General features: G+C 40.1%; 1 protein-coding gene across 1 annotated transcript in view; it reads right to left on the reverse strand.

Moving 5' to 3' along the window:
* Nucleotides 1-13,451, reverse strand: part of LOC103282849 (uncharacterized) — an 87,735-nt gene that overhangs the window by 52,012 nt on the left and 22,272 nt on the right. Inside the window, 4 exon segments of the mRNA XM_062969278.1 lie at nt 3,738-5,014; nt 6,881-6,976; nt 10,372-10,477; nt 11,806-11,854. Of these exon segments, the coding sequence (XP_062825348.1) occupies nt 3,738-5,014; nt 6,881-6,976; nt 10,372-10,477; nt 11,806-11,854 (1,528 nt within the window).

The raw sequence follows: 13,451 nt of genomic DNA on the forward strand, positions 1-13,451 counted from the left end.
AGTTCAGCAGCTCAGTGCTTTAATATGCTGTGCCACCGGGGCTCTGGTATTATTATTATTATTTTATTATGACACAGCAAACAAGATAGATATGTTGGATTTCGTATCACAAAATCACAAGTCGAACACTTCCCAAGTGTCTAGGACTGTGCGATGTATTTTCGGATGATGCCTGCAGATCCCAGTAGGGTGGCCTTTTGCAGTTGGCAGATCGTGATTTTGTCAATGTCTATTGTTTCCAAATGCCGGCTGAGATCTTTTGGCACGGCAACCAATGTGCCAATCACCACTGGGACCACCTGTACTGGTTTCTGCCAGAGTCTTTGAAGTTCAATCTTGAGGTCCTGATAGCGGCTGAGTTTTTCCTATTGTTTTTCGGCAATGCGACTATCACCTGGGATGACAACATCAATGATCCAAACCTTTTTCTTTTCCACAACTGTAATGTCTGGTGTGTTGTGTTCCAGAACGTTGTCAGTCTGCATTCGGAAGTCCCACAGTATTATATTATTATTATTATTATTATTATTATTATTATTATTATTATTATTATTATATATATTTATCTGCCTCTCCCCATGGTTCAAGGTGGGTAATAAAAGCCAGAGGGTCCTTTATGAAATGGATCACACCAAACTAAATCTTTCAAGCTCAGCTAAACTCTGTTGTCTGTGTTGGCTCCAATCATGGTATCTACTTACCCAAACCTATGTTATTACAAGACATTGGAAAGATGTGATAAGCTTGTTTATTCATGCTTTTTTTGTCTCAGGATTCTACAAATCTACCCAACGGGGCTTACAAAATAATAAAAGAATGTGTGCTATACAGCAGAGTCTCGCTTATCCAACATAAATGGGCCGGCCGAACGTTGGATAAGCGAAAATGTTGGATAATCAGGAGGGATTAAGGGAAAGCCTATCAAATGTCAAATTATGTTATGATTTTGCAAATTAAGCACCAAAACATCATGTTTTGCAACAAATCAACAGAAAAAGCAGTTCAACACATGGTAATGTTATGTAGTAATTACTGTATTTACGAATTTAGCACCAAAACATCGCAATGTATTGAAAACATTGACGACTAAAACATTGACTATTAAAGGCAGACTGCGTTGGATAATACAGAATGTTGGATGAGCGAAGGTTGGATAAGTGAGACTCTACTGTATTATTTTTAAAAGTCAGAATTGAGCTGAAGGATGGTCCAATCAAAATCACAAATAAAAGAAGCAAGCGACTGCAGGAATGCGACAAGCTAATTTATGTTAATGTAGGATTTGTGTATTGATAGTGTTTAAATGCAATTTGTGCCGTGCTTGTATTGCAACTGATTGCATCATCCAGAATGTACCATAGTATGGAAAGAGTTAATTGCCAAGAAGCTATGATGACCTTGATGCGTGGCTGGAACTAGGGAGTATCCAGACACAAGTGTTTGTGCATAACGATTGCGTCAGTTCAGTTCAGTTGAGTTCTGTCTGCCTAGAGTTCAAGTCAAGTTCTGTTGGAGAACAGAGCAGTCCTGTGTTCGTCTGTCGCCTGCAAGTTTGTTTGTGTTGATTATTGCTGCATACAGTAAAAATTTGTAAATAGTTTTACCAACGTCTCTGAGTGTCTCTTCGTTTTGCGTTCCACTGCTTCCATCCAACTACTGCTGCGCTGCAAATACTCTGACAATTTACAAACTCATTGAACAATAATACAGATTAGCTGGATCAACAAAGGGCAGCTGGGAGGTTATTTAATCTCTCTTTGACAGGGCAGTCTGTACAGTGTCTTAATGCCACCACACTCAAATGCCACATTGTACCACCTCAGAAGATGATGTGAAGGGTTGGCAAATGGGATTCTTATGGAAATCTAGTGGAAAATGCTAAAACACATGGCTAAACACAATACTATCAGAGAGCAGGCTGTATCTGGTACCTCCAGTACAGGGGCTCTCAACCTGTGGGTCCCCAGGTTGCTAAACAATATCGTCTTTGGGTTGTTGTATGTCTTTCGGGCTGTGTGGCCATGTTCCAGAAGTATTCTCTCCTGACGTTTCACCCACATCTATGGCAGGCATCCTCAGAGGATAATCTAGGCAAGGAAAGGAAAAATATATATCTGTGGAGAGTCCAGGGTGTGGCAAGAGTCCTTTGTCACTGGGAAGCCAGCATTAATGTTTCAGTTAATCATCCTAATTAGCATTGGAAAGGTTTTGTCTCTTGCCTGGGGGGCATCTTTTGTTCAGTCATTAGCCATCCTTGGGGCTCCTCTGCCCTCAGAGTGTTGCTTCCCATCGACTGTTTTGATTTTAGAGTTTTTTTTTTAATACTGGTAGCCAGATTTTGTTCATTTTCATGGTTTCCTCCTTTCTGTTGAAGTTGTCCACATGCTTGTGGATTTCAATGGCTTCTCTGTGTAGTCTGACATGATAGTTGTTGGAGTGGTCCAGCATTTCTGTGTTCTCAAATAATATCCTGTGTCCAGGCTGGTTCATCAAGTGCTCGACTATGGCTGACTTCTCTGGTTGAGTGAGTCTGCAGTGCCTTTCATGTTCTTTGACTCTTGTTTGGGCAATGCTGTGTTTGGTGGTCCCTATGTAGACTTGTCCACAGCTGCATAGTATCTGGTAGACTCCTGCAGAGGACAGACAAAACCTCCTCTGCAGAGGAGAGACAAAAGCTCTCCTGTCGCCACTGCCGATATCCCAGACCCGCCTTGTGGGAACAAAGGAGAGGGCCTTTTCTGCTGTGGCCCCCCGATTGTGGAACTCACTGCCCATTGAGATTAGGCAAGCCCCCACATTAGTAGCCTTCAAAAAAGACTTGAAAACATGGCTCTTCCGTTGTGCCTTTGGAGAATAACTATTTTATATTTCTTTTCCGTTGCTCCCTCTAATATCTATCCTCTAGGCTACACCACTTCCTTATGACCCTGTTCGCTATGGTTTTTATTCTTATGTCTTTCTCACCCCGAGTTTTAACTTAATGTTCATGTGGTCCGCCCTTGTTTTCATTGTTTCCTTGATTTGTATTGTAATGGATATTATTATTTATTGTATTGTTCACTGTGTTGTGATGTGTTGTTCTTTTATATGCTGTTTATATTGTATTGTTCTGGGCATGGCCCCATGTAAGCCGCCCCGAGTCCCCGTTGGGGAGATGGAGCAGGGTATAAATAAATTATTATTATTATTATTATTATTATTGACACAACGATGTTGTATGACACAGCAAACAAGATAGATATGCTGGATTTCATATCACAAAATCACAAGTCGAACACTTCCCAAGTGTCTAGGACTGTGTGATGTATTTTCGGATGATGCGTGCAGATCCCAGTAGGGTGGCCTTTTGCAGTTGGCAGATCGTGATTTTGTCAATTTCTATTACTTCCAAATGCCGGCTGAGATCTTTTGGCACGGCACCAGTGTGCCCATCACCACCGGGACCACCTGCACTGGTTTCTGCCAGAGTCTTTGAAGTTCAATCTTCAGGTCCTGATAGCGGCTGAGTTTATTATTATTATTATTATTATTATTATTATTATTATTATTATTATTATTATTATTATTATTTCCACACAGCCTGAAAGACATACAAGAACCCTGCGATCCCGGCCATGAAAGCCTTCGACAACACAATATAGTCTTTTGTAACAAAAGTAACATCTTTTGAATCAAATTTTGACAAAAAGTCAAACCCTGAAACGTGAAGGGCTGACAGTACAATCCTTGGACGCTTATGATTTCTCCTCTGTGGATTCTGTAATATCTACTGAAGATTTGGCTTCAGCGGAAGAGCTTTCTACAATCTGCGCACTGATGGACTGATGTGTCTTTTCCATGTGTTGGGTCCTTTGATGCTTACGGAGACTGGTGCTCACACCAAAGCCCTTCCCGCACTCCAGGCACTGGTAGGGCTTGACTCTTGTGTGCGTCCTCTGATGATTGCTAAGGTGTGCCCTGTGCCCAAAGCACTTCCCGCACTCCGGACACTTGTAAGGTTTTTCCCCAGTGTGGGTCCTCTGATGCGAAGTCAGGTTTGTTTTGTGGCTAAACCACTTGCCACACTCCAGACACTTAAATGGTTTCTCCCCAGTGTGGATCCTCTGGTGAGAAGTGAGGTTCGTACTCATGCTGAAGCTTTTCCCACACTCCAGGCATTTGTAGGGTTTCTCTCCGGTGTGAATGCGCTGGTGGGAAGTCAGGGATTTTTTGCTGCTCAGGCTTTTTCCACACTTGAGGCACTGATACGGTTTGGCCCCGGTATGGATGGCTTGATGCGAAGTCAGGCTGGTGCTCTCGCAAAAGCTCTTCCCGCACTCTAAGCATTTGTACGGTTTCTCGCCTGTGTGAAGCCGCTGGTGTAAAGTAAGGGAGTTCGCCCAACAGAAGCTTTCGCCGCACTCCGAACATCTGAATGGTTTCTCTCCAGTGTGGATTCTCTGATGATAACTCAGGTATTTGCTCGTTGTGAAATCCTTTCCGCACACCAAACACTTGTAAGGTTTCTCTCCCGTATGAAGCCGCTGGTGGTCGGTGAGACTCACAATGTGTCCAAACCTTTTCCCGCACTCTGAGCACTGATAGGGTTTTTCCCCCGTGTGGATTCTTTGGTGATACGTCAGATTAGTCTTCTGGTGGAAGCTCTTGCCACACTCGGAGCATTTGTGCGGCTTCTCTCCGGTGTGGGTCCTTTGATGACAAGTGAGGTTTGTCTTCTGGCTGAAGCACTTTCCACACTCTGAGCATTTAAAGGGTTTCTCTCCCGTATGAGTTCGCTGATGGACACTGAGGGCTTTGCTCGTACGGAAGCCCTTGCCACACTCAGGACACTTAAATGGCTTTTCGTCAGTGTGGATTCGTTGGTGGAAGCGGAGGTTTCTGCTGGTGCGGAAGCACTTCCCACAGACGGGGCATTTGTATGGTTTTTCGCCCGTGTGGATTCTTTGATGCGAAGTCCAGCTGGGCCGCTCACGGAAGCTCTTCCCACATTCCAAGCAGGTAAACGGTTTCACCACTGTGTGAATAATGGAAACACAGAGTAAGTCAGTACAAGTTACTGTATATACTCGAGTATAAGCCGACCCGAATATAAGCCGAGGCACCTAATTTTACCACAAAAAAACTGGGAAAACATTGACTCCAGTATAAGCCGAAGGTGGTAAATTTCAGAAATAAAAATAGATACCAATAAAATTACATTAATTGGGGCATCAGTAGGTTAAATGTTTTTGAATATTTACATAAAGCTCAAATTTAAGATAAGACTGTCCAACTCTGATCAAATCATTATTCTCATCTTCTTCAATGTAAATGTGCTTATGTGTCCTTTTAATAATAATAGAGTAAAATAATACATGTAATAATAATCATTATATATTATATTTTACATGTAATATTACTAATAATATTACAATATATTGATACAGTACAATATAGTAATTTATTGCCAGTATTGCACTGACACCCTGCTCCCCGCATTCGAACCGCCGACCTTTTGGCTGGCAAGTTCAGCAGCTCAGTGGTTTAACCCACTGCGCCATTGGGAGCTCCATGGTACACATTATTTTCATAAATACCCCTATTTAAATGAATTCTCTTCTGTGTGATTTCACCTGGAAAAAGAACTACTCCCTATTCCTGAGGATAAAAACATAGATACATAGAGTTGGGCCAAGGTCCATGCAATGTATCTCCTTGCTCTTGTGCAGGAATGTACAATCCGAGGACTTCAGTGCACTGCCAGACAGCAGCCAATTTCATTGCAGAACAACTCTTACTATCAGGATGTTTTTCCTAATGTTTAGGTGGAATCTCTTTTTCAGCAATGTAAATAATTTGCTTCATGTCCTAATTGCTAGAGCTGCAGAAAACAAGCTTGCTCCATTCTGCCAAGTCCTCATGGAATCCTCATGGACAACAAGTTAAACATGAGCCAACAATGTCATGCAGCAGCAAAAAAAGCCAATGGGATTTTGTCCTACATAAATAGAGGTATAGCATAAATAGGGGCCGGGCTGTGGCACACCTGGCTAGTAACCAGCTGCAATAAATCACTACTGACCGAGAGGTCATGAGTTTGAAGCCCGGGTCGGGTTAAGCCCCCGACCATTAAATAGCCCGGCTTGCTGTTGACCTATGCAGCCCCGAAAGACAGTTGCATCTGTCAAGTAGGGAAATTTAGGTACCTTTTATGCAGGAGGCTAATTTAACTAATTTACAACATAATAAAACTGCCAGCAAAACACGAGGAAAGGAATGAGGAAGTACAGCCACTAGTGGATGGTAAAGCAACAGCTCCCCCTGTGGCCAGAATCGTGAAGCTGGAAAAATGTTAAAATGCCTCTGTGTCTATACTGTATGTTGTTTGTCTGTTGGCATTGAATGTTTGCCATATATGTGTTCATTGTAATCCGCCCTGAGTCCCCTTCGGGGTGAGAAGGAAGGGCAGAATATAAATACTGCAAATAAATAAATAAATAGCATCTAGATCTAGGGAAGTCATGCTCCCTCTCTATTCTGGGTGAAACATCAGGAGAGAATGCTTCTGGAACATGGCCACACAGCCCGAAAAACTCACTGCAACCCATTTGGGGTAATTTTAACCATTCCTAATCTGATTCATATCCATTCTAGTTAAAAGACCATCACTTTGCTATGGAGAGTAACAAAATAGAAATGACATCACTGGAATGGAACAATACACTCCTATGTCTGTTAATATAATAATCGATGTCATGGCCACTAAGAGTCAGCATTTCCCAGCATTTTTAATTTTCAGGAGGCTGGGAAAGGATTTAACAGAACATGTTGAAATGAAATTGGGTTTTCTTCACCGGATACTCATGTTTAGGTTCTCATCCGAGGGTCAAGGGGAGCTTACCCACTGGCACCACAATCTCTTCTATGTCTTCGTCTTCCTCTTCTGTCTTTGGGCCCTGGTCTCCAAAATTGTCTAGATGATCGGGACGATCAAGCTCTGAAAAAAAAAAAAGGAATATATTCAGTGAAAGGACTTATTCATCTCGTTGAGACAGGACAATATCTTGTTATTCTATTCCAGGGAGTGACTAGATTTTTCTTCCCAAACAAAAAAGGAATTGATGTCACTGTTAGATGGAAATAGCAAAGCATTTCTGATCATGGAATAAAATGCTGTTTGATGAACAGTATCCTGTATGGGACTATTTCATGACTCTGATTGTTTGCAAGTATAGTAGAGTCTCACTTATCTAAGACTCACTTATCCAAGGTTCTGGATTATCTAGTGCATTTTTGTAGTTAATGTTTTCAATACATCGTGACATTTTGATGCTAAATCCGTAAATACAGTAATTACAACATAACATTACAGCGTATTGAACTACTTTTTCTGTCAAATTTGTTGTATAACATGATGTCTTGGTGCTTAATTTGTAAAATCATAACCTAATTTGATGTTTAATAGGCTTTTCCATAATCCCTCCTTATTATCCAAGATATTCGCTTATCCAAGCTTCTGCCGGCCCGTTTAGCTTGGATAAGTGAGACTCTACTGTACAAGGAAAGTGGATCTGCATATCCTGCAATTTGTATATTTGGCAACTGTGAAAAAAATTTTTAAATACTTTTTATTAAGATTTCTTGTATAATACAATAATAATGTAATAGTAATAAAGAAGAAAAAGGAAAGAGAAAAAGAAAGATTAATATATAGATATGAAAAAAGAGACATAAATAGAACCGATTTAAGACTGCAAGTTAGAGTATCTATTTTGCTATGTGTATTACCTACACTAAATTGTGTATATTCTGGAAAAAATTAATTAAAATTTTTGTCATTATTGTTATAGTTACTTAATCGCAGTATATAGAAGAATATATCTATATATATAAAAGAGTGATGGCATCACGGCGACCCACAAAACAACAAAACTACAGGCCCCCCAACCTCGAAATTTGACAACACAACCCGTCATCCACGCCTCTAGGTTGATACAACAAAAAGAAAAGAAAAATAAAGTCCTAATTAGAGAGAGAGGAATAATTGCTTTTATCTAATTGCTGCCAGTTAGAAGGCTAAGCTCCTCCAACTTGGTCTCCTAGCAACCCAATAAAAATAATAAAAAACACTAAACATTAATACAATAAAATACTATAATAACAGAAAATAACTAAAAATAATACAAGAAAATAATAAAATATAATAAATAAAAATATAACTTACAATAAAATTAATAAAAAATTACAAATAACATCAAATAAAAATTACACAACAATTTTTAACCAATACCACCACCACTTTGCCACAGCAATGCGTGGCCGGGCACAGCTAGTATATATATATATATATATAGCGCATAGGCAAAGAAGAAATTGAAATATAAACATAGGTTAAAATTATCAGGATAGAGAAACAATGTTACATAGAAAAATGATTAGTTGTTTTGACTTCCTGGTATCTTCCAGAGGTCTATTCCTTTTCTATTTTTCTGTTCTATTCTTGTTCTTTTCTCCCTTTCTTCTCCTTTGTTTTTGTACATAGTTTTGTTTTTACGAATAGTTCTTATCATATCAATTTTTTTTTATTCTTTAACATTAGATATTCATTTACTTGTTTCCAGTTGGTTTCCTTTATTTTCATTCCTTTATTCTTAGTCATGGCAACTGTGAAAATGAAAGCCTTCAAGTATTTTGGATGAAACCTGAATCTGTGAGTTTACTAAACAGTGTGTGTAGCTAAGGTGAGATGCTGGCAGATGGACTCTGCTGATAGACATGTTTTGTTGTAAAGGACTCTGCTGTGTTTTTGCTTGCTTCTGCGACACTTGCTATCCAGCTTGCAGTGGTTTGGAGAGGTTGTGATTTGGAAACTATTAATCATTTCACATAGCGGTCAATCCTGCAGCACTCACTGCTGCACACTGTTCTGACGTATGTCAGCCCTAAGGTGAGGTTTTCCTCAGAGAGGGTTAGATTTGCCTTCCTCTGAGGCTTGATCAAGGACACCCAGTGAGTTTCCATGGCCAAGTGGGGATTCAAACCCAGATCTGCCAGTCTTACACTGAAACAACTATATCAAACCTAGGAAAAAGAAATTTATACCAGCATGAAGAAAAATGAGAGACGGCCTTCTTGGTGGCTTCCTGCAGACTGTGGGATATTATTCTGAGAGAAGCTCAAATACCTCTCTGCTTGCTGTACATTTGTTGACAGCTGAATGTTATTTCATTCCAATATGCTTTTGAGAACAGATTGTATTTACAGGGGAAAGATTTTTTAGTCTATCGTACTACGAGGGTTGAATGAAAAGTAATGCCTCCACCTTCGTTACTTGGGTTTGGATGGGAATATTTTAATAAATCAAACACAGAAATAATCCTTAGAATGTGCTCTTCAACTACCACTATTCACTTTTTCACATGATCACCAGACAATTGGATACATTTCTGCTAACGATGAACAAGTTTTCTGAAACAGTCACAGGAGAAGTCGACACTCTGTTTCTGCAACCGGCGTCTCACAGGACCCATTGTGCACAGATCTTCCGATAGCCATGCAAAGCAATAATGTGACCCACATGTTCTTGTTAAATGCCGATTATGCTTGAAATTTCTCTCTGAGTGATACGACAATCATCCTGAATCAATCTGTCAACCTTTTGCTTGTGAAACTCGGTGGTTGCTATCACAGGACGTCCAACTTTGTTTGTTACACAAGTCAGATGTTCTCACCTCAACATCTTTAAACTTACTCACCCAATGACACACAGTACTCACATCAACACCATCACCACAAACAGCTTGCATTCTCTGATGAATCTCCTTTGGGGTGACACCTTCTGCTGTCAAGAATTCAGTGGCTGCACGTTGCTTAAGTCACATTGACCGACCGTCTGTGCAGGATTCTATACTTTGCACTTTAACAACACAACCGTTCAATGCTAAGGCTTCCCGCCAAAAGGGACTGTAGAGGAGAGTCTACTGAACTAGCCAGGACCTGCCGCAGACCAGGACTGCCATCTGTTGAGGAGTTACGAAGGTGGAGGCATTACTTTACATTCAACACTTGTACTTTTTCTTTGAATAGAGATAGATTAGGCAGTTTTAATTCTGTTGATCATTATGCCATTTTTTCATATTTAAAAAAATAATTTTACGTGTACAGTCAGGCCTTCAGGTTTACTGTATTTGGGATGGAGGTGGTGGTGGGGGAGAGGAATGCTCAGTAATTTGGATAGTGCTTCTAAAGTGCAGCCTAGAATCCAAAGTGGATTTGCTGCCCATGGTAGGTGAACTATCTACTGTTGCTGACTCTATGGTTTTTTTGTTTGTCAGTTCAATATTCTTTTATACTTGCAAAGAGTGTATTTATCTGCTGAGAAGAAGACCCTACCGGATGAGCTGACCATCCCAGAATTCTCCTCCATGACCTCCTTTGGGTCTTCCTGGTCCATCTTTGGTCTGTGATCTGAAAGAAATGCCACCAATTGGATCAAACCCTGTGGGGGGTGCATCAGTCACAATTAACTCTCTTAAGTGAGACAAGGTTTAGGAAGTGCTGGTTACGTCCAAAGTACCTGAAGGGCCAAATAGATGATCCTTAAAGGCAAATAACAACTAATGTCTTTGGATGCAGGCAGTGATATCTCATTTGACAGGTACAAGTCTTGAATGGGCAGGATGAAGGTAGATGAATATAAATGCAAAAGTTTGTTATCTTAACACTGATAGTTGAACAATTTGTCCCTTCAATTGTCATTTAATGAAGTTGATGCTTTTAAGATAACCTTCCATGCTTTGTCTCTTTGGCTACCCTCATTGAAAGCAAATGTATCATCTCTAATATATAAAAATTCCAGTACTGATAGGAGTCTATATATAATCTCTAGCTGTCTCCAAACTCTATGGGTTTATCTATACTACACAATTACCACAGTTTGGGACCACTTTAATTGCCTTGGATCCATGCTATGGAATTCTGGGAGTTGAAGTGTGCTAAGGCACCAGCACTCTTTAGTAGAGAAGGATAATAATAATAATAATAATTATAATGCATCACACAGTCCTAAATGCTTGAGAAGGGTCTGACTTGTGATTTTGTGATGCAAAATCTAGCATATATATCTTGTTTGCTGTGTCATACTGTGTTTTTGTGTCAGTAAGATAACAACAACAACAACAACAAGTTTTTGTGTCAGTAAGATAAGAATGATAATAGTAATGATTATTATTTGCCGATACATCACACAGGGAAGTGTCCGACATGTGATCCAATACAACATCCAGCAGAGTGTCTGTGGAGTCATCTTGTTGTGTTTCAAAAAATAATAATAATTTTGGTTCTTATCTGCTTCTCAAGAGGTTACAGAATAATTAAAACACATAAACATTGTAAAAATACCACAAATACACATATTAAAATGCATTTCTACAAAAGTTACATATTAAAACGTATTTCTATAAAATGAATGAAATAAAATACACAAAACAAAGAGATTAAACAAAGGAGGTAAGTTAAAAATTCATGCTAAAGACCTTGATTCCCATGATTCCATAGCACTGAGCTATGACAATTAAAGTGAAGTCAAACTGCATTCATTCTAGTGTAGATACACTGTATGATTTCACTTCTCACACACACACCCCGAAACAGCTACCAATTACAGCAATTTTCAATGCTTCGGATAATGAGCTACAACCCGCAAAAGTTTCTGCCAGAATAAAAATAGGAGATTTTTCTACACAGGCAACTCTATGATGCAAGAAGGCAAAAATGTAAACATTTCTTGGTTCCCTAAAGACACACAGGAGACAGAGAAAAGCTTACCTGGATTGGGGTCTTGTTTACTAAATGCCTATCAGGAGCTGCACTGGGCCTAGAAGGAGGCAACAGACACAAGGCTTTTTTGCAGCGGCACATTGAAGCAGCCCTGATATTGCAAAAATAAGACTTTATCTAAAGCTCAGACATCCCCATCTGGAATTTTCCCAGCCTCGGAAACCCCTGCCTTTGTTCCTTTTAAGCATTTCCAGACGACAAACTCTGCTGGCTGTTTCTCTTTGTTCCTCCAGGTCTAATTTACATCATAAATAGAAGGTTCCTGCTCCTAATGGTTTCCCCCCAAACAGACCCCATTGCTGTACCCCGTTTCCAACCTGAAAACATTTCCTGATTTTTTGGGGGAAACCTTGAGTAAATCTTTCAATGTCCCCTGGCATTGATATCTCGGACCCAGCCTCTGTTTGGATATCAGCCAATGCCTTAAATCAAGAAATGGCTTCCTAAGATCTACTTGCAGGAACACCTCAGCAAGCGAGAGTCCAAAAGTGGCAGGCTAAAACCCAGAACCTCAATCAGTGGCTGAGACTGGATGAGAAATTTCCTCCCGAGCACACAGAAGACGGGGCAACTTGGAAGGCGATGAACAGACCATGAGATGCAGAGCCAACCTTAAGAAATGGGGCCACAAAGTGGAGTCCGCAACATGTGAGTGTAGAGAAGAGCAAACCACAGATCACCTATTTATTGTTTTATGAAGTTATAATATTTTTAATTTATTGTTCTGTGTTTTAACTTGTGTTGTTGGGCTTGTCCCCATGTGAGCCGCCCCGAGTCCCTTCGGGGAGATGGAGGCGGGAAACAAAAATAAAGTTGTTATTGTTGTTATTGTTATTATTATTATTATTATTATTATTAATTATGCAGTCTGAGCCCTGCCACATGCACTCCAAGTGGCCAGCTTCTGGTCAAAGGACATTTAGTATAATGACAAGATTTTAACTTTGTGGTTTTTCTATACATTATAAACTGTATTCTCAATTTGATTCTGACACAAGAAATAAATAAAATCCCCAACCCAAAAGGATAAGGCAAAGTGCTGGAGGCATCTGAGCTCCAGGGTGGATATAAATAAAGTAACTTCTCCAAGGATTGCTTGCATAACCTTTAGTATTACAAGATAATCAGCAAACCTTCAAAACAATGAAGGTTTCATAAATATGTGAGGGGAAGTCACAGGGGACCCCCAAATCCTAGCTCGATATCAAAACAATCAGAGCCAGCTAACATATGGCTGTGTGGAAGGGCCCTAAGAGTTAACTCAGGCCCCTTCTAACACAGCTGTATACAATCCTGATTATCTGTTTGAACTAGATTATATGAGCCTACATATAAAGAGCAACACTCTGAAAACAGGGGGATTCCAGACATGAAACAATCAGGACCAGCTAACACCTCCCAAAACAAAGGATTCCCCTGGTCAGGAAGCAGCCAGGCTTTGAAGCTGCAAGGCCATTCAATGTTGATTCACTCTTGCCTCCAACAGACAAGAGTTGTTTCTCTCACCCTGGACTTTCCACAGATATATCAACCTCATGTACAGTAGAGTCTCACTTATCCAAGCCTCGCTTATCCAAGCCTCTGGATAATCCAAGCCATTTTTGTCGTCAATGTTTTCAATATATCGTGATATT

This window comes from Anolis carolinensis, chromosome 2 (genome assembly GCF_035594765.1).
Source record: "Anolis carolinensis isolate JA03-04 chromosome 2, rAnoCar3.1.pri, whole genome shotgun sequence".
NCBI lineage: Eukaryota > Metazoa > Chordata > Lepidosauria > Squamata > Dactyloidae > Anolis > Anolis carolinensis.